This window comes from Papio anubis, chromosome 8, assembly GCF_008728515.1.
Source record: "Papio anubis isolate 15944 chromosome 8, Panubis1.0, whole genome shotgun sequence".
NCBI classification, from domain to species: Eukaryota; Metazoa; Chordata; class Mammalia; order Primates; family Cercopithecidae; genus Papio; species Papio anubis.
The window spans coordinates 20,262,282-20,281,629 of NC_044983.1; the positions used below are offsets into that span (position 1 = coordinate 20,262,282).

Sequence of the window (19,348 nt, forward strand, 5' to 3'; positions counted from 1 at the left end):
TCTCGGGAGCGACAGCCCTCCCGGCACCCCGGGGGCCCGAGCTCCCGCCCCGGCCCGGCGGCCCGCGGCCCGGGCGGCCCGAGCCCCCTCCCCGGGCGCGCGGTTCTGCGCCTTCCCCGCCCCGGCTGGCGCGCGGCCCGGCCCGGCCGAACACTGTCCCGGCCCCGAGGGGGGCCGAGCTCGGGCGAAAACCCGCCCTCCAGCGAGCTCATTTCCCTAAAAAGGGGGGGGGAGCCGGAGGGAGGGAGGGAGGGAGAGAAAGAAAAAGAGAAAAAGAAGGGAAGGGAGAGGGAGACGGCTGCAGCCCGAGGACAAGCGCGGAGCGGCGGGCCGAGCGGGGGGCGGGAGACAGGAAGGAGGGAGGCGAGCGGAGGGAAGGGGAAGAGGTCGGGGAGCGAGGGCGGGAGCGGTCGCGGTCGCGATCGAGCAAGCGAACGAGCAGGCGAGGGGACGCCCTCCCCTAGCCTCCAGTGCCCCGCTTCCCTCGCCGCCGCCCCGCCAGCATGCCCGGCGTGGCCCGCCTGCCTCTGCTGCTCGGGCTGCTGCTGCTCCCGCGTCCCGGCCGGCCGCTGGACTTGGCCGACTACACCTATGACCTGGTGGAGGAGGACGACTCGGAGCCCCTCAACTACAAAGACCCCTGCAAGGCGGGTGAGCGCCCCCCGGCCCCCCGGCAGCGGGCCAGGCGGGGAGGCGCGGGCGGGTTCGGGTTTGGGGTTGGGGGAGGACAGTCCAGTGTGGGAAGCCGGGAGCTGCCTGGTTGGCAATGCAGTGGGGAACAAAAGAACGAGGGGGAGAGGGAGGGGGGTTTGGGGGACTTTTCGGACTGAAGTTTTGCTGCTGTTGGTGGAAGCTGCTGCCGCTGCCTCTCATCTTCCCAGAGGATTCCAGGGGAAGTCTCCTTGGGTCCCGGGAAAACCGGCGGGCAAGGCGACTTTTCCTTCTGTAGGAAACTTTTCTGGCCAAACTCCTGTGTGTGTGTGTGTGTGTGTGTGTGTGTGTGTGTGCGCGCGTTCTTTCCCCTTCTCCCCCATCTCTCCTGCTCCAGGAGCTGAGTGTTTTCCAGCCTGTCTGGGCTGCCCTGGGGCTGCACATCTGTCTGGCTTGGAGCTGGGAGGCCTGAGTTTCCGAGGAGCAGGTCCCCCAGGCCACCACCCAGCCCAAGTGGAAGAAAGTTTTGCCAGGGATTCCCTGAGATCGTGCTCTCTGGGTATCCCGTGGTTTAACCAGTAGCTGCAGCTTTCTGGAACTTAGGAGACAGCTGTCAAAGTCAGAGAAGCCAGCTCAGAAGGGGGACTTACTTTTGTCCCTATGTGCCCGGAGACCCCTGCCAAGGCCAAGTTGGGGTGGAAAGAGGGAAAATACAAAGAGAACCCAGATATTGTATATCAGCTCTGTCACCCCCGAGACACCAGAGGCTAATTAGCCGAGGTCAGGACCCTGGAGTGTGTGTTTGCCTGTGTGTGTGTGTTCTTTGTCTCTGAAGACCCTATGTAACCCCTTCACTCCTGCTGGGTCCAGAGGGGTCCTGCCCCTGGAGTGACCAGATGGCCAGGCACTCTGGCCATTTGCCCGATTGGATGCCCCGGGCAGACTGTTTGGGGACACACAGGGACAAGATAACAGAACTTTTCCTTGACTCCTGCCTCTCTGACTTCAGCTCATCTCCAAATAGCCAGAGCTAGGGGAAGTGGCATAGTTCCTAGAACTGGACTGCTTGTGTGGGGCACAAGGGGCGGAGGGGCAGGTTGCTCTAGTCCTGGCTCTGGAGACCCTGTTCAGGGACTCTCTTGGGAGGATGGCCCACAGGCAGGAATAAGAGACCATCCATTGGAGAAGATCAGGGCAAATCCCTCAGCACTTCCCCCTCCACGCCTGCTGGGCTGTGGGTAAACCGGGACATTCGCTGTCGTCTTTCTTGCTGGGTGCTGGGAGTGGGCACAGGGCAGAGTGGACTGCCCATGGACTTTGAAGGCAGGCACATCTAGCTTTCAATCTTGACCCCGCCACTTGTTATATCTGTACTACCTCAGAATGGTAATGATCATGTCTGGACTGCCGCTTTCACACCTGTAAAATGGGACTGATTATACATCTTCCCATAGAGTTGGTGGTAAGGGTTAAATATGAGAACATACATAAAACACGTAATAGTGCTTAACACAGAGTCAGAGCTAAATAAATGTGGGCTGCCTCCTCTCTGTTTTCTGTGCCTCAGACTCTCACTTCATTTTTTTGAGGAGTGTGGGATTGCTGCTGTCTCCTTGTGCTTCTTATCCATCAATCCATCAATACCTAATATGTGCTAGGGCCTGGAATGGATGTTGTGGGAGGTACTGAGATGTACAAGCTAGGACCCTGCCCTCAAGGAGCTTACAGTCCAGTAGGGACCCAAGACACCTACCGACATAACCAACGGCACAAACCAAGCCACACTGAGTGCCACATTGGAGAGTAGGACGCTAAAGGCTCAGGGAGTCTCCTACCCCTCTGCAGCCTGGTGGTGGCAGAGAAATGTGATCACAGCAGGCTGGGAAGGTCTGGGGGGTCTTCGTGGAGGAGGTGCAATTGGGGCCAGGCCTTAAAGAATGGGTGGGAAGCCATTCTGATGTCTTTCCCTTCTTGTTGGAAATGGGAGTGATTTTCAGAGCAGCAAGAGGCTGAGGGCTCTCCCCCCAGTCTCAGGTTTCATGCTAGGGTGGGGCTGGCTGAGTTGGAGCTTCAAGTAAGGGCTCTGGAGAAAGCACTCTAATCGGGTGAAGTGAGACTGGTGGGGCGCTGGGCCAGGCCTGGGGGCGGCTGAGAGGGCCCTGGGGCCTGACAAGGCCAGGCCTTGGGTCAGATCAGCCTCCCTCTGGGGTATGACTGATGCTTGAGATCTGCTGCCCACCTCTGGAAGAAACTCACATGGCCATTCCTAGGCACTCACACCCACACCCCTGTGCCACTGTCTTCTAGCCACAGGTCCCTCAGCTCTGTTCTCCACGTTGCTTTCTCTTGCCTGGCTTTGCTTCCCGTACCCTCTGCAGCCCTGACCTCCAGATGCTGGAGGTGATGATGGCAGGCATGCCTGTCCCTGCTTCTTTTCAAGGGCTGGAAGTGAAAGCTCCTTTGACTCCCACAGCTTACCTGTGACCTCTTGGGTTGCTCTGAGGGTAGCCAGGCCCCTTCGTTGGGCCATTACTGGTCAAGTTATGGTTGCCGTTGTACTAAGGGCAAAATTAAGATCCTTGATAGCCTGGAGAGGTTCCTGGACCTTCTGGGTGAGACCAGGACATTGGGCAGGAAGCCAAGCTGGTCTGTTTGTGTGCTCAGAGCTGGTGCCACCAAGCCCTCCCTAGCCCTTGCCCAGGAAGATTTTGAGGCAGCCCTGATTTCCTGTATGTCAGGAAATCAGCCAAACCATGAAGGGGGTCCTTCTGCAAGATTCCCAGCACTGTTTGGCTACCCCAGGTGACTAGCCAACAACCCCCTGGAGAGCCCTTGGAGGCAGGAATTGGGACACAGTTGATCCCATAATCAGAGAAACCCATTGGCCTGACCCCACAGGGGTGGGGCTAGAAGCACGTCGCACACAGGGCTGGGTAGTAACCCTGTGCCAGTGTTAAAATGGGCCAGTGAGGCCCCTGCTGCCACCTCAACCTCATCTGGCAGCCCAGAGTCTGCAGGAGCGGGAGGGGGCAGCTCTCACCAGCCCACATCCCCATCCCCACCCAGGGGCCGCCTGGGCCAGGTTTGGACATGAGAGAGCCACAGAGGATTAGGGTATACCCTCTGAGGTCTAGAAGTAATCTCTCCTGTCACCAGACCACACTCCCCCTCTAGACAGCTGAGTCACCCCACCCACCCAGGCCCCTGCCCCTGAGTCACCTTCTTATTTCAGTGCCCCAAGCAGGGAGGAAAAAACTTATACTCTCCCTGGGCCCTAGATGGGGTGGGCGGGGCCCAGGGATTTCCCAGGAAGAAGGGATTCTTAAGAATTATAGGCTGGGCACAGTGGCTTATGCCTTTGGGAGGCCAAAGCGGGAGGATCACTTGAAGCCAAGAGTTTAAGACTAGCCTGGGCAACACAGCAAGACACCCATCTCTACAAAAAACTTAAAAAATTAGCTGGGGGTGGTGTCATGCACCCGTAGTCCCAGCTACTTGGGAGGCTTAAGTGGGAGGAGTTTGAGCTTGAGAGTTCAAGGCTGAGTCCAGGAGCTGGAGACTGCAGTGAGCTATGATTGCGCCACTACTCTCGCTTGGGTGACAAAGCAAGACTCTGTCAAAAAAAAAAAAAAAAAAAAAAAAAAATCTAGTTTCTCTAGAGATCTGGGGAGAAGATATTGGGGTGGGGGGAGTAGAAGCACCAGTTCTCAGGACACTAAGAACCTCCTAAGGAGATCCAAGGGAGTCAGCTAATCTCTCTCTCTCCCGTCCCTCGCTCTCTTTGTCTCACACTAGTGCATCCCTGTCTATTTCTAAGTGCACCCTTGTCCTTTGGGGAGTGTGGCCCATGAAACACGGTGCATGCCTGCAGTTATTTGTGTGTTTAAAAACACAAGATCCTGCATGGGGAAGCGGTTGAGTGTGTGTTTGTGCACATGCGTGGGTATGTCGCTGCCTTGTGGGCAAGCATGTTCACCCGTGTGGGCATGGGTCTTCCTGAGTACATGGAGGCATGGGTGCAAACGTGCACCTCTGCAGAAGTGTTCACATGTGATGAAGTCCATCCACATGTTTGCAGGGGTTTGTGTGTGTCATCCCCCAGCTAGAAGCTTGCATTTGTACCACAGGACATGCGTCAGTCTTGCACATATAGCCTTGGGGCTCATTACACCAGCCAGCTTCCTCTCCCCATTTCCCAAGGAGGGGATGCCTTGCTATGCCCTGGGCAAGGAGACAGTGGAGTCCAGAGGTTGACCTGGAAGAGTGAGATTCTTCCCAGGCCCAGGCACACAGATGGGCTCAGCCACGGTGCTCCTGGCAGGTTTACAGCCAGAAAACAACACAAAAAATTTTTATCTTGTGTCGAAAATAACTACTACCCTGACCGTGACCCCAGGGCTTCCTCTGAGTAAGGAGAGACCTCCTAGACTCCTTAGCATCCAGATTCCCTTGCTTCCCCAGAGGGGAGCCCAAAAGCACAGTGCCCCAAGGCCCAGCTCCTGCCCCTAAGGCTCTCCTGTCCATCTCCTCTCTCCCCACCCCCACTCGGTTCCCACGCATTCTTCAGCCATGACATCCTCACCCCTGGAGCTCAGCAGCCAGGGCCATGCCCTGCCCTGCCTTACATTTGCTCTGCCCTGGTTCTACACTGGCCCTGGACCCGCAGGCCAGCACAGTTCTGTGGCCTCTGCACTGGGGTTTCACTCAAGGAGGGGTGGGGGCAGAGAGTGTGGGTTAGACATCATTCCCGGAGGAGGTCTAGAGCTGACTTTGAGCTTACAGGTTGTGTTGGGATAATATTAAAGTAGTGGGCGGTGCTTACCGTGCTGCACGCTCTATGCTAAGGGGTACATGTATATGTCTTATTTCGTGTAGTAATCCTAGGAGACAGATTCTGTTATCTAGGAGAACACTGAGCCTTAGAAGAGTTTACATGGCTTGTCAGCTAATAGTAGCCAACCTGGGATTCCAAGACAGGTCTGTCTGACTCCAAAGACCTTGCCCTTTGCTCTGTGTCCAAAGGTGAGTCTAAATGTCCAGACACACCTGTATGCGATGATGCCTGTGGGTTTGGGTGTGGGAGCCTGCAGGTACAATGTCTGTGAAAGGTAAAACACGTGCATCCGGGCATGGTGGCTCATACCTGTAATCCCAGCACTTTGGGAGGCCGAAGCAGAAGGATCACCTGTGGTCAGGAGTTCAAGACCAGCCTGACCAACAAGGTGAAACCCCGTTTCTACTAAAAAAAACAATACAAAAGTTAACTGGGCGAGGATGAGACAGGAGAATTGCTTGAACCCGGGAGGCAGAGGTTGTAGTGAGCTGAGATTGCGCCACTGCACTCCAGCCTGGGCAACAGAGTGAGACTTCATCTCAAAAAAAAAAAAAAAGAAAAGAAAAGAAAAGAAAAAAGAAATAAAAAGAGAAAGAAAGATATCCACAAGTCTAAGTGTGGAGGCATTCGTGTGGCACATCCACATCTATGTGAATGGTGAGTATGAACCTGCTGCTTCTTCCTTGGAGTGTACCTCCCATCCCATGTCCTTGCTAAGGCCACTCTTGCATGTCACCTGGGAAGCATCTTCTGTTGCTGTCCCATCAGTTGTTGAGCCAAGGCCACCTGCCAAGGATGGCGATTTAAGTAAGAAGTAGCTTTCTCATGGGTTGGAAGAGATTTGGGGCCACTTACTGGCTGGTGACCTTGAGTGAGTCATTGCCCTTCATAGGCTCAAGTGTTCTGATGTCTAAAGTCAGGGAGCGGGGCTGGAGCCTAGCCACTTAGGTTATCTCTCTCTGAGAGTTTCTAATGGGGCACTCCTCCGCAAGAGCATGGTGTGGAGTGTGGCTTACTGGGCATGTTGTCGGCAGGCCAGGATTAAATTAATTAATGGGAAAGTACTTTCCCAATTGGAAAGCACAACAAAAATTTCAACAGACATTTACATAAGGTGTCATTATCACGACTATTATTGGCTTAATGAGTTCAGAGCTTGCAGCTGGTTTGTGTGTGTTGAAGCTTGTGCATGTGTGTTTTTTAAAAACTGTGACTGTGTGTGTATTTTGTTGTGGATGTGTCTGTCTGAGTATCTATTTTTGTGTGTATGTATTTGCAATAGGGGTTCTAGAGAGTTCAGTGGTCGCTGGACTGGAAATGGGGAGGCCTGAGTTATACATCCAGTTTTCCAGTGACTAGCAGTGTAGGTTCAGTTAAGTTGTTGCTTTTGGGACCTCAGTTTTCTCATCTATAAAATGGAAGTTTGGCCTCGATGACTGCCACAGTCACTCCCACATTCTGTTGATCCTGTCTAAGTGAGGGTGTGTCTCTGGGCATGTACTTGCAAGCCAGAAGAATATCAGCGTAGCAATTCATTCATTTGAACATCCTGGAGTGTCTCCCACCTGAAAGTGCAGTGCTGGGCGCTGCTTTCGTATGCAAGGATGTGTGTCTCTGGCTTTGATGGCTCTGCACTGGATGGCAAGGGTGTGGATGCCACCATGTGTCCGTAGGAACACTAACCTTGGGTGTCTGATTCTGTATGTGATGAAGTCAGTGTGTGTGTGTGTTCACCAGTGAGGCCAACTGGGGAGGAAAAACCTGTGTAGAAGTCCTCAAGGTTAAAACAATTTGTGTAATGCGACCGCCAGGCCTGTATAGCGCTCTGCCTGGATGAGAAGCAGATGTTGCCGTGGGTGGAGCTGCAGGAAAGCCGCTGTGGGTCCCACCTCTAGCCCAGCCTCCCGCCTCCCCCAGCCCAGCTCAGCTCAGCCTGCAGCTCCCATATGAGCGCCTTCCAAAGCGGCCAGTTCTATGGCCTCTGCTTCCTTTTCTACAGACTTCTCAAAAGGGAGACAGACAGTTCAGCCGGGTCTCTGGAAAAATCCCTCCTCAGCTCCACATACTGGAATCGGAATGGCCCTTTAGGGAGGCTCTCTTCCCCTCTGGCCTTTCTGCTTGAGCAGCCTAAGACTTGGAATAGGAATTACTTGAGAACTATTAAACTTTTTTCTCCTAGCTGGGAAGCTCCCGGAAGGTATCTTCGTTTCCCAAAGATGCTTATCTGTTCTAATGAAAATTGGTGCAATTTTATTTCCTTTTTTTTTTTTTGAGACAGGGTCTCACTCTGTTGCCCAGGCTGGATTGCAGTGGCATCATCTCAGCTCACTGCAGCCTTGACCTCCCGGGCTCAATTGATCCGCCTGCCTTAGCCTCCAGAGTGAGTAGCTGGAACTACAGGCATGCATCACATCACCATGCCTGGCTAATTCTTGTATTTTTTATAGACACAGGGTTTCACCATGTTGCCCAGGCTGATCCTGAACTCCTGAGTTTAAATGATCCGCCCACCTCGACCCCCGCAAAGTGTTGGGATTACAGGTGTGAGCCACTGCACCTGGCTTATTTTATTTCATAGACACCCCAACCTTGGTTAAACTGAAACAGCATTTGCTGAGTGAACACCACATGCTCAGCACATCCTGTTTTATTTTCTTCATAGCTCCCATTGCTATCTAGAAGACCCTAGGTCAGTATTTATTTACTTGCATATTATCGAAGGTTAGCTCCGCAGGAGCAGGGGCCTCTTCTGTCTTGCTAATGACTAGGGTATTGTCTCGACCACAGTAGTATGTTAACTAAGTATTTGCTGAAGAATGATGGCTCTGTGGCTCACACCTGTATTCCCAGCCACTGGAGAGGCTGAGGAGGCTGGAGCATCACTTGAAGCCAGGATTTTGAGACCAGCCTGGGCAACATAGCAAGATCCTGCTAATTTTTAAAAATTAGGTGGGCACAGTGGTGAGGCCCTATGTGCCCCACACTCCCCAAAGAATGATGAGCTAACAGCCTTGTAGGGACTGAGCATCAGCTTTATTGGGATTTTAACTGAAAAGTAAGCATGAGCTTCCCAAGAAATTCTATAAACTGATCCCTAACTGCCCTTCTCCTTCTTGTTCAGATGGCATTTGAGGATCACAGTTGCTGTGGAGGTTGGGGACTGGTGCCCACAGGGGTGGGGCTAGAAGCACGTCGCACCCAGGGCTGGGAAGGGGTATTAACTCAGCCCTGGCTTCTTCTTTTCTCTTTAGCTGCCTTTCTTGGGGACATTGCCCTGGACGAAGAGGACCTGAGGGCCTTCCAGGTACAGCAGGCTGCGGATCTTAGACAGCACACCGCTCGTAAGTCCTCCATCAAAGGTGCAGGTAAGTCGGGTGCCAAAGGGCCCTCTGTGTCCTAGAAATGAATTCCAGTCTTAGGGAAACAAGGACTCTCCCTGTTCCCAGCCAGGCCCTCCCAGGACAGAGGCCATGAGCTTGACCCCAGCACATGGGCCTGTCTTCCCTCGGGATATCTTCATCCCTTCCCCAAAGGAGTGGTAAATACAGACATCCCCAACAACTAAGAACTGACATTCTTTCTGCTTACAGTTTACAAACCACTTTCAAAAGTATTGTCTAGCCTGACTGTCCCCAACCACCTTTAAAGGCGGTGTCAGGACAACTCCTGTTTGACAGGTCCAGAAACTAAGACTCACAGAGGTAAAGTGACCGGCCCAGGATCACACAGCTAGTGAGTGGCAGAGCTGGGACTGGAACCCGAGCTTTCTCACTCCAGATCTTGACACTCTGCCCAACACTGCAATCCCTCCTGGGCTCTCCTGTTCCCACTTTGCAAGTTTCTGTGCATCCTCTGAGGCCCATCTCAGGAGCTTCTCCTATTCATCTTTCCCAGTTGCCCCCCAAACATGACTATCCCTCCATTTTCCCTGTCTTCTCCCTTGTCTGTGCTCACACTGTTACCCTGTCACTTATCACACCATATTGAAAGCATTTGCTCCTATGTCTCCCTACCTGGACTCAAAGCTCTTTAAGGTCAGGGATGCTTTCTTCTTATCCTTGATTGTGGTCCAAACTCCTAAAAATTCATGTGGTACTTGTGCATGGATGCGGGAATGGGAGGGATGAGGGGCTGGGCTGTGTCTGTTCTCTCCAGCCCCTCACTGCTCTGTAGAAGGGTGAAAGCTCCTCACTGCCAACGCTGATGTTTGAGACATGGTCCTGAGAGCACACAAATAGCCCTCCCCTTCCCAAAGGGCAGGGGCAGGGATTCTTTTTTCTTTTGTTCTCTCTTTTTTTTTTTTTTTTTTTTTTTTTTTGAGACAGGGTCTCCCTCTGTTACCTAGGCTGGAATGCAGTGGCACCATTTTGGCTCACTGCAACCTCTGCCTCCTGAGTTCAAGTAATTCTCGTGCCTCAGCCTCCCAAGTAACTGGGACCACAGGCATGCAACACCACGCCTGGCCAATTTTTTATATTTTTAGTTGACATGGGATTTCACGGTGTTGGCCAAGCTGGTCTCGAACTCCTGGCCTCAAGTGATCCGTCCTCCCTGGCCTCCCAAAGTGCTGGGATTATAGGCGTGAGCCACCACGCCAAAGGGCAGGGATTCTTTTTTTTTTTTTTTTTTTTTTGAGACGGAGTCTCGCTCTGTCACCCAGGCTGGAGTGCAGTGGCCAGATCTCAGCTCACTGCAAGCTCCTCCTCTCGGGTTCACGCCATTCTCCTGCCTCAGCCTCCCGAGTAGCTGGGACTACAGGCAACCGCCACTTCGCCCGGCTAGTTTTTTTTTTTGTATTTTTTAGTAGAGACGGGGTTTCACCGTGTTAGCCAGGATGGTCTCGATCTCCTGACCTCGTGATCCGCCCGTCTCGGCCTCCCAAAGTGCTGGGATTACAGGCTTGAGCCACCGCGCCCGGCCAAGGGCAGGGATTCTTATTGAGGGCCTGCTCTTGGAACACTGTAGTGTGCCTGAAGTTTTCCTGTCCAGCTTGAGGGAAGATCCTGATGTGGTACCTTATGGAATAAGGGTAGGTGGCATTGGAGGGTGACCTCGTGGCCTGCTAACAAGTAAGGCTCATGTGACCTTAGTGGGGACTAGTAGGTATGGCACAAGGGAAAGCTGCATGGAGGGGTCCCCTGCTAACCTACCAGGTGACTTTGGGCAAAGCTTTGGCTTTAGTTTCCTCATGTGCCAAATATAATATGACACTTGTCCACATGCCTTAGAGCTCCTATGTCAAATGCAAACATGAATTTGGGAAACCAAAAGAAGGCATAGAGTTCTGAATGTTCCACAAATGTCAAGGTTTATTCGATGAGAAGGGATATTTTCCTAATCTCAGATCCTCACAATTCCTAGAAAATGAGTGCACCTTTGTTCTCTTTTATGCTTATTGTCAATTCTCACTGTTTGTGGAAGTTACAGAATAACTTTATAGTTACTCTGTACAGTCACTGAAAACACTAGCAAATACCCATTGCTCCTAGGGAAAACACCGGGTCAGGTTCCTTCAAGCCTCTGGTCACAACATTTTTGTCAACTGATCAATGCATCACCTTGTTTTATGAGTGTTTCTTTATAAAGACACCTTGCTTAATATGGAGCTAATTCATTAACATCGAACTCACCACCAACAGCACTCTAACTCATGCCTCAAAGAAGCTTACCTAGCACATGTATGTTCTCTGTAAGGCACATCACAGCCTTCTTGCCCTTGGGAACAGCAGAGAGCCCTTCAGCATTATGCTCAGAGGCTGTTTTAAACAGCAAAACCCTCAACAAAGCGCACAAAACCGCAAAAAACAGGGCACTTTAACTAGACCTCAAAAAGGACCCTTGTTTACACGATGGGAGCCGAAAGCAGAAGGCGGAGCGTTGAATTGTTCGACCTCAGCTAGGAACATGCATGTTGGGTGACTGAAATTTTTCACTGCTCAGCAAATGTCCACAAATGACCGTGAAAGCCCTGAAAGTATTGATTTTGGGGGCTGCGAATAAATTTTAGCCAGTAGGCAAATTTGCAAGCATAGAATCCATGAAAAATGAGGTTTGACTATGCTTTTGTTTTCCTGGTCTTCCTCTCCACTCACTAGCCACCATGCCTTCCTCTTTCAGTTCCAGGAAACACTTCTAACCCCAGCTGCCAGAGCACCAACGGGCAGCCTCAGAGGGGAGCCTGTGGGAGATGGAGAGGCAGATCCCGTAGCCGACGGGCGGCAACGTCCCGACCAGAACGTGTGTGGCCCGATGGGGTCATCCCCTTTGTCATTGGGGGAAACTTCACTGGTGAGCGTGCTATTGTGGGGCCCAGGGTGCAGCCAGCTTTTGGCCCTGGCCTTGGGGCAGCCCTGCCAGGCACGGAGGCGTGGGTGCCATCTGCAGCCCGAGTGCCCACACTTTCCTTTCTGGGCAGTCTGCTCTCAGAATGGCTGTGACTCTTCTATGGTGGGTAGGGGGTGGGTAGGGGGTGGGACCGCCTGGACACCTTGGCAACCTGTCTTCCTTCCTCCTGGCAGGTAGCCAGAGGGCAGTCTTCCGGCAGGCCATGAGGCACTGGGAGAAGCATACCTGTGTCACCTTCCTGGAGCGCACGGACGAGGACAGCTATATTGTGTTCACCTATCGACCTTGCGGGTGAGCAGGAAGCCCTAGGCACTACACCTTCCGCCGTTGCCCCAACCCAGGTTCTTCCCTGGGCACTGCCACTGCCCCCAGCTGGGCACAGCCCTGGGTCCCTTCGTCCCCTCCTGCTATGGGGCATCTCCCCAGGAACTGCCCCTTGTGTGGCTGTGACCTCCAGCACACAGCCTGGGCACTCGGCGCTCAGGGCCCACCTCCCCTCCGCTCCCCTCCCCCCCTACCCCCGGCAGCCTGGCCCCGCCCCTGAGTGGATGCACTCCCCCAGCTCGGGACCGCCCCCCTGAGCTGGCCCCGCCCTCCAGGTGCTGCTCCTACGTGGGTCGCCGCGGCGGGGGCCCCCAGGCCATCTCCATCGGCAAGAACTGTGACAAGTTCGGCATCGTGGTCCACGAGCTGGGCCACGTCGTCGGCTTCTGGCACGAACACACTCGGCCAGACCGGGACCGCCACGTTTCCATCGTTCGTGAGAACATCCAGCCAGGTAGGTACCTGCCCCTCGGTGCGGCCTTGGTGGGCGGCTCCTGCCCCAACCCCCACCTCCAGGGACCCTGGGGGCAGTAGGAGCCGCTCCTGCCAGCCGTCATCGCCTGGGCCCTCAGCGCTACCCTCAGCCTGGGTTGAGCCGGCCCTTGCCTTTGAGGCATTTCCGTGGCAGATCAAGGACCTGCATCCGTTGTGGAGCTCCTCTGGGGGGCTGGGCCGGGTCCTGGTCCTGGACAGCGGTAGCCCGGGCAGCCTCTAGGGTGGGGCATGGGCGTAGTGGGCCCGTCCTGGGGACTGCTCAGGCCTTTCTCCCCACCTTTGCCCACTTTCTGTCCTCTGCCTGGTCTGACCTCTGAGGGCTTTTCTCTCATTTTCTCGATATCTCTGTCCCTCCCTTCCCACCTCCTCCCTCTCTCCCAGGCATTCTCCACTCTTCACTGCTTCCTTCTCAGCTGCGGCTCTAGAAATGGGTGCTTTCTTTCCATGTTCCCTTGAGTCCTCCATTCACTAGGCCCTCTGCTGGATAGGACTCTTCCTGAGACCCTCCCCACTCCCCAGGCTCCCCTTGGCTGCTCCCCGAACCCTCAGGTAGGGGGGCCCTCTCAGATACAGGAAGGACCCCATTCCTGCCCTGGAAAGGGAGCGTTGCATCCCAGGCAGACCCACTCCCTCCCTCCCCACACACCCTTTTCCTGATCTTCTCAGGGCAGGAGTATAACTTCCTGAAGATGGAGCCTCAGGAGGTGGAGTCCCTGGGGGAGACCTATGACTTTGACAGCATCATGCATTATGCTCGGAACACGTTCTCCAGGTAGGAGATGGGGTCAGGGCTGGGCCTCTGCTGGGGCAGCCCCACCCTGCCCTCTGTAGGCCATTCTCCTTCTGCCTCCCACTTCTGGGGCAGTGACCCAGGAAAAGAGTGGCCCTCCGGGGGACTGTGGCCTCCAAGCAGAGGGTCCACGGATGCTGCCTGCCCTCCTGTCCTCTTCCATGGGTGGGGCTGTGGCAGGGCCTTACCACTGTGTGCACCCAGGGCACCTGGCGGAGGAGGCTGAACCCAACCACTGTGCAAGCCAAGCAGTGTGGGGTAGCCCCAAACTATCAGCCCAAAGGGTGCTGAGCTTTTATTTGTGGGCCATTTGTTTGTTTTTGTTTTTGTTTGAGACAGGGTCTTGCTCTGTCACCTAGGCTGGAGTGCAGTGGCACAGTCATGGCTCACTGCACCTCAAACTCCTAGGCTCAAGCAATTGTCCCATCTCAGCCTCCTAAGTAGCTAGGATGACAGGTGCACGCCACCATGACTTTTTTTGAGAGATGGGGTCTCACTATATTGCCCAGGCTGGTCTCGAACTCCTGGGCGCAAGCAATCCTCCCACCTCGGCTTCCCAAAATGCTGAGATTACAGGCATGAACCACCATGCCCAGCCATTCCTTTTTAATTAGTCTGCTTTTTTTTTTGTAATTGGTCAGTTTGCATGAAGCCAGGCCCCTGCCCTGGACTAACCCCCATGCCCAACTCCAAAGCACATCCTCCTTATCCGATGCCCAGGTCCCCAGAAGCCACAACTAGAACCCTCGAAGGTGGTGGCCCAGCCTCCCCTCCCCCAAGCTTCTCCTTAGCAGAGTGTGGGAAACGGCGCCTCCCTCCTCCTCACACTCCTTCCTGGCCTGGCCATTCCCAGGCCTGGTGCTTTGCTCATCCTCTGTCTGTGTCCCAGACAGTGGCCCTGCCCCCTCTTCTCAGTGCTTCTACCCGATCCACTTTTCCTGCCTGCAGACCTGCAGGAACAGAGACCAAGGAGGGGTGGTGAGGTCATTCTGCCCCCCCACACCCACAGACCCGGCCTTACATTTCCCACCGCATCCCACCGCACCCCCTGCTGTGATCCACCCAGCTGGGTGTGAGTCAGGGGCCCTGGGGAGGTGGAGGGCTGCCTGCCTTCCCTTCACTCTGCTCCTCCCAGTGCAAACACCCAGGATTCAGAAGGGAGGAATGGGGGGTACAGGAGACACTGATAGATGGGGAGCTGGTGGGGCTGTCCCCGGGGCTTGGTCTGGCTGCAGTGGAATCTGCCTTTGGCCTTGTTCCAGGTGCATTTAGATGCAGCCTGTGCCAGCAGGGTGAGTAGCTGGCCTAGGGAGTCCTGGGAGAAGTTTAGTTAGGGCTGGAGCAGCATGAGGGGCTGCAGAAGCAGGGGCCCAGTGGGGTTGGAAAGATGACCCTCTAGGGGCCTGTAGCTTTCCTGGGGCTGGGAGTCGTGGCCAGCCTGAACTGGGGGCACCAGTGGGTCTCAGGGCACCCTGGACCTGCATCCCTGACCTCCCAAAGTGTTCCTGGGGCTCCCCCGACTCCTGTGGCGTGGCTGCCACGGAGCAGGGTGGCTGCTGGTCAGTGGGCAGTGTAATGACAGGGTGAGACGTCTCCACCCGGCCCTGACCCTGCTGAGGAATGTCTGAGCTCCAGCAGGGTCGCGACTTGTGGGTACGGATGGGCATGCCACCCACTCCTGCCCACTGTCCACAAGACGCTCACCCTTCCTTCTCTCCCTCTTCTTCAGGGGCATCTTCCTGGATACCATTGTCCCCAAGTATGAGGTGAACGGGGTGAAACCTCCCATTGGCCAAAGGACACGGCTCAGCAAGGGGGACATTGCCCAAGCCCGCAAGCTTTACAAGTGCCCAGGTCAGGGCAGAGAAGGGATGGGTGAAGGCGTGGAGGGCAGGGCCTGAGGGAGGCAGAGGCCAGGTGCCTGGTGCCACCAAGAAGGCTTAGGCTGCAAGTTTTAGAGAATGGTGTGGCGGGGGAGGGGACCCCATAGGAGGGGCAGTGTCCAAGTGAAGGAGGCCACTGGGTGTAGGCTCAGGTGGTGGTCAGAAGCTGAGCCGCCACCTTCTGAGGGTCTGTAGGGGCAGAAGTGGGGAACAACAGGGCAATCCTAGGAGAGGGAGGTGGTGGCACGGAGTCCCACCAAGGGAGCTTGACCTTAACTCTGGAACCCATATTGCCTTCACAAACAGGGCAGCGCTGGGCTGGGAGGTAGGATGGCGTGTGCTGTATGTGAGGCAGAGGGGGTGGATCTTACAGGGACAGGACTGCTGCAGACACCCTCCCACTCCTCGGGCATTCTCCCCTCCCTCAGAGGATGCCAGGGCTCAGGGGTGGGTGAGCCAGAAGGTGGGGGGATTTGGCGCCTGCAGCCCTGCCCTGTCATTTCCTTTCCTCACAGCCTGTGGAGAGACCCTGCAAGACAGCACAGGCAACTTCTCCTCCCCTGAATACCCCAACGGCTACTCTGCTCACATGCACTGCGTGTGGCGCATCTCCGTCACACCCGGGGAGAAGGTACGTGTGGGCTCGGCCTCTGAGCCTTCCCCTCCCCTGCGGGTCCCCATACCTCAGGGACTTCCCCCACGGTGGGGATCAATATGAGTACCAGCGACCTACCTGGTTACCGTAAATGCATTGAGTCCACAGCACTGATGGGGCACTGCTGTGGGAAGGGGCTTCCGGCATTCACCGCCTTCCCCGGCATCTCCCAATAATTGTAAATTAGTGTTAATTTGCAGATAGCACTTACTATGTAGGTCTATTTTGATTATCTAGTTCTTCTTGGGTGCTTTTCCTACGTCACCTCCACCTTTATTTTACAGATGAGGAAACTGAGGCACAGGGTGGTTAAGTAACTTGCCCAAGGTCACACAGCTAACAAGGACTGAGGTGGGATTGGAGCCCTTCTCAGGTCTGGGTTCCCTTGGATGAGCTGCTCAGCCTAACCTTCAGCTCTCATCCATCTCATCAGGGCTTGGGCCAGGGGCTCCTGAAGGGCTCTTCCCAATTCTGACAGGCTCTGGTCCTGGGAACGATTAAGGAATGATAGAAGTGTCTCCAGCAGGATGCTGCCTGGTGGGTCTCTCCTTCCCATCCACCCTTCCTCTTGCTCAGGCCAGGACCCTCCGGTCTTTGCTCTGTGGGCCTGATTTTTTGTTCCTGGCTCTCCACTGGCACTCTATTTCTCCTTCCTCTACCGGTCACCTGCTGTATCAGTTCTGATCCATAGAGAAAGCTCAGCTCCATCTTCTGTCTTACCTTGTGGAGAAGTGCCCAGCTCTCATACTTACTGCCACATGGGGCTGGCTTCGGGCACCCTACGGGATCGGGTCAGAGCTGTCTCCATCTTCACAGTCTAGCTCGGATGTGACCTCCTTCAGGGAGCCTTCCCTACTCATTACTAATTGGTGGCAAGCAGGGTGGACACCGAGTGTGGGGAGGGCCCCCAAGCCTGTCTGGTCAGGTTTCCCACTGCATGGTTGATTATCCCTGTTTGAATACCTAAGGTGATGAGAGGCTCACTACTTTTCAGAATAATTCATTCTGTTCTCTAGCCAGCTCTTTTTTTATTTTTTCTTGAGATGGAATCTTACTCTATCACCCAAGCTGGAGTGCAGTGGCGCGATCTCAGCTCACTGCAACCTCTGCCTCCCAGGCTCAAGCGATCCTCCCACCTCAGCCTCTCGGGTCGCTGGGACTGCAGATGTGCGCCACCATGCCCGGCCAATTTTTTTTCTATTTTTGGTTGAGACAGGGTTTCGCCATGTTGCGCAGGCTGGTCTTGAACTCCTGACCTTAAGTGATCCTCCCGGCTCAGGCTTCCAAAATGTTGGATTTACAGGCGTGAGCTACCACACCTGGCCTGTAGCCAGGTCTTAATGTTACAACATCTCTTCTTCTCCCTTAAGCTGCTTACTTGCTCTAGTACTTTCCTCAAGAGCAATTTAGGATAATTCACTCCCTCTTTCCCATGTCAGTCCTCGTAACGTGGGGAGATTACTCACATCCCTCCTTAGAGCCATTCACGGTCTTTTCACAGAGTCTGGACCTCTGCACCAACCCCAAACCTTCTGTGTCCTTCATATTTTTATTGCTCCCAAGAATGAGCTACAAGACTTTCTTTTCCTTGATTGGGACACGATTCTTAATGTCATAGTGCAGCGTTGAGCTGGATTTGATTCTATTATTGGTTGCATTGTTCAGTTTGACATCTCAAGATCATTTTGAATCAGAAAGTCACCATTCATCAGGTAGCCCTCCTCTTACCTCTGCCATGAGCTCCTTTGATAAGCATGTCTTCTAGGTCTGCATCCTGGCCTTTGATCAAAACATAGAACAGCACACAAACCAAAGAAGAACCAAGATTTCCCTCCAAATTGACATTAATCTGTTAATCTAGGCTTTGAGAAGAGTTATTACATCCGTTATGATGCCACTTAAAGTCATGACTATCCAGCCACAGGTGACCACCAGTTGACCAGGATGTGCGCTCCTTCTGAGACCATACCTTGGTCATCTTTCTATCCTTGGCCCAGGAATTGTTTTATAAATGCTGAATACGTAAGATGCAACACGTTAGCAAATTAAATCTACTGTTCCACCAGTTGATAAAACCCCTTTAAAAAGGAAGACAAATGTGTTCGACCTGCCTTGTTTCCAGTGAACCCAAATTGGCTCCTAGTCATCAAGTGTTTCTTTTCTAAATGGTCACAGAGCATCTGTTTCATTGGGGATTGACGTTTGGTCCAGTGGTTTGCAATTCCCAGAATCCGCTCCTTACTCTCCTTCCAGTACACACACCCCTTTGAAGACTGGGAAAGCTTTTACTCTGAGTCCTGCAGATTACACATGCTGATCACATCTGCAAATCATTTGACTGTCTCCTCTGATGTCATTGATGAGCTTGGAGACAAAAATCAATGTAGCGAGATGCTCACGGGCTCTCCTCCTTCTGTGTTATTGAGCTTCTATTTCCTTTTCAAACAATGCTTATTTTCATTTGTTGTAATTTGAAGATCATTCTTACATAGGACAGATTTTTATTGAGAGTTGAGTAATTCTGGCTTCGCTCTTGGTTGACATTCTACCATCTTCCCTTAAAAGTGAACCCGTTCTTCCTTGTTCTGAATCTCTCTTAAAAATGGCAATTTTGGCCAGTATATGGCCCACGCCTGTAATCCCAACACTTAGGGAAGCTGAGGCAGGAGGATCACTTAAGGCTAGGGGTTTGAGACCAGCCTGGCTAACATAGCGGAACTCCATCTCTACAAAAAATTTTAAAAATTAGCTGGGTGTCTGGTGGGTGCTGGTAGTTCCAGCTACTCGGGAGGATGAGGTGGGAGGATTGTTTGAGCCTGGGAGTTCAAAGCTGCAGTGAGTTATGATTATACCACTACACTCATGCCAGAGGAACAGAGCAAGATCTTGTCTCAAAACAACAACAACAAATTGCATTCCTTTTTTGCTGTTTTCTACCAGCTATGCCCTGGCTTCCTTTGTTTCCCTCTAGAGGGTTCCCATTACTCCAGCCTTGGGAAATCTCACCCACTGATAATAATAGCAATAACTAACTGACTGAACATATGATTGAGCAACTATGTGCTAAATTATTATTATTATTATTATTTGAGACAGAGTTTCATTCTTGTTGCCCAGGCTGTAGTGCAATGGCACGATCTCAGCTCACTGCAACCTCCTCAGCCTCCTGAGTAGCTGGGATTACAGGCATGTGTCACCACACCCAGCTAATTTTGTATTTTTAGTAGAGACAGAGTTTCTCCATGTTGGTCAGGCTGGTCTCGAACTCCTGGCCTCAGGTGATTCGCCCACCTCGGCCTCCCAAAGTGCTGGGATTACAGACGTGAGCCACCACACCCGGCCATGTTAAATTCTTTATGTGTGTTATGTCC

At 53.5% G+C, this 19,348-nt stretch overlaps 1 protein-coding gene across 2 annotated transcripts in view; it reads left to right on the forward strand.

Annotated features, from left to right (window-relative positions):
- The first annotated feature begins 235 nt into the window (after nucleotides 1-235).
- BMP1 (bone morphogenetic protein 1) overlaps nucleotides 236-19,348 on the forward strand; it is a 48,145-nt gene continuing 29,032 nt past the window's right edge. For both annotated transcript variants that reach the window (XR_650457.2, XM_003902512.2), the window contains exons 1-8: nucleotides 236-651; nucleotides 8,737-8,850; nucleotides 11,603-11,773; nucleotides 12,004-12,121; nucleotides 12,430-12,608; nucleotides 13,316-13,421; nucleotides 15,169-15,293; nucleotides 15,838-15,953. Coding sequence is in view for 1 of the 2 variants with exons in the window: in XM_003902512.2 (XP_003902561.2) it covers nucleotides 504-651; nucleotides 8,737-8,850; nucleotides 11,603-11,773; nucleotides 12,004-12,121; nucleotides 12,430-12,608; nucleotides 13,316-13,421; nucleotides 15,169-15,293; nucleotides 15,838-15,953 (1,077 nt within the window). In the remaining variant the exon portion in view is untranslated. The remainder of the gene's footprint in view (nucleotides 652-8,736; nucleotides 8,851-11,602; nucleotides 11,774-12,003; nucleotides 12,122-12,429; nucleotides 12,609-13,315; nucleotides 13,422-15,168; nucleotides 15,294-15,837; nucleotides 15,954-19,348) is intronic.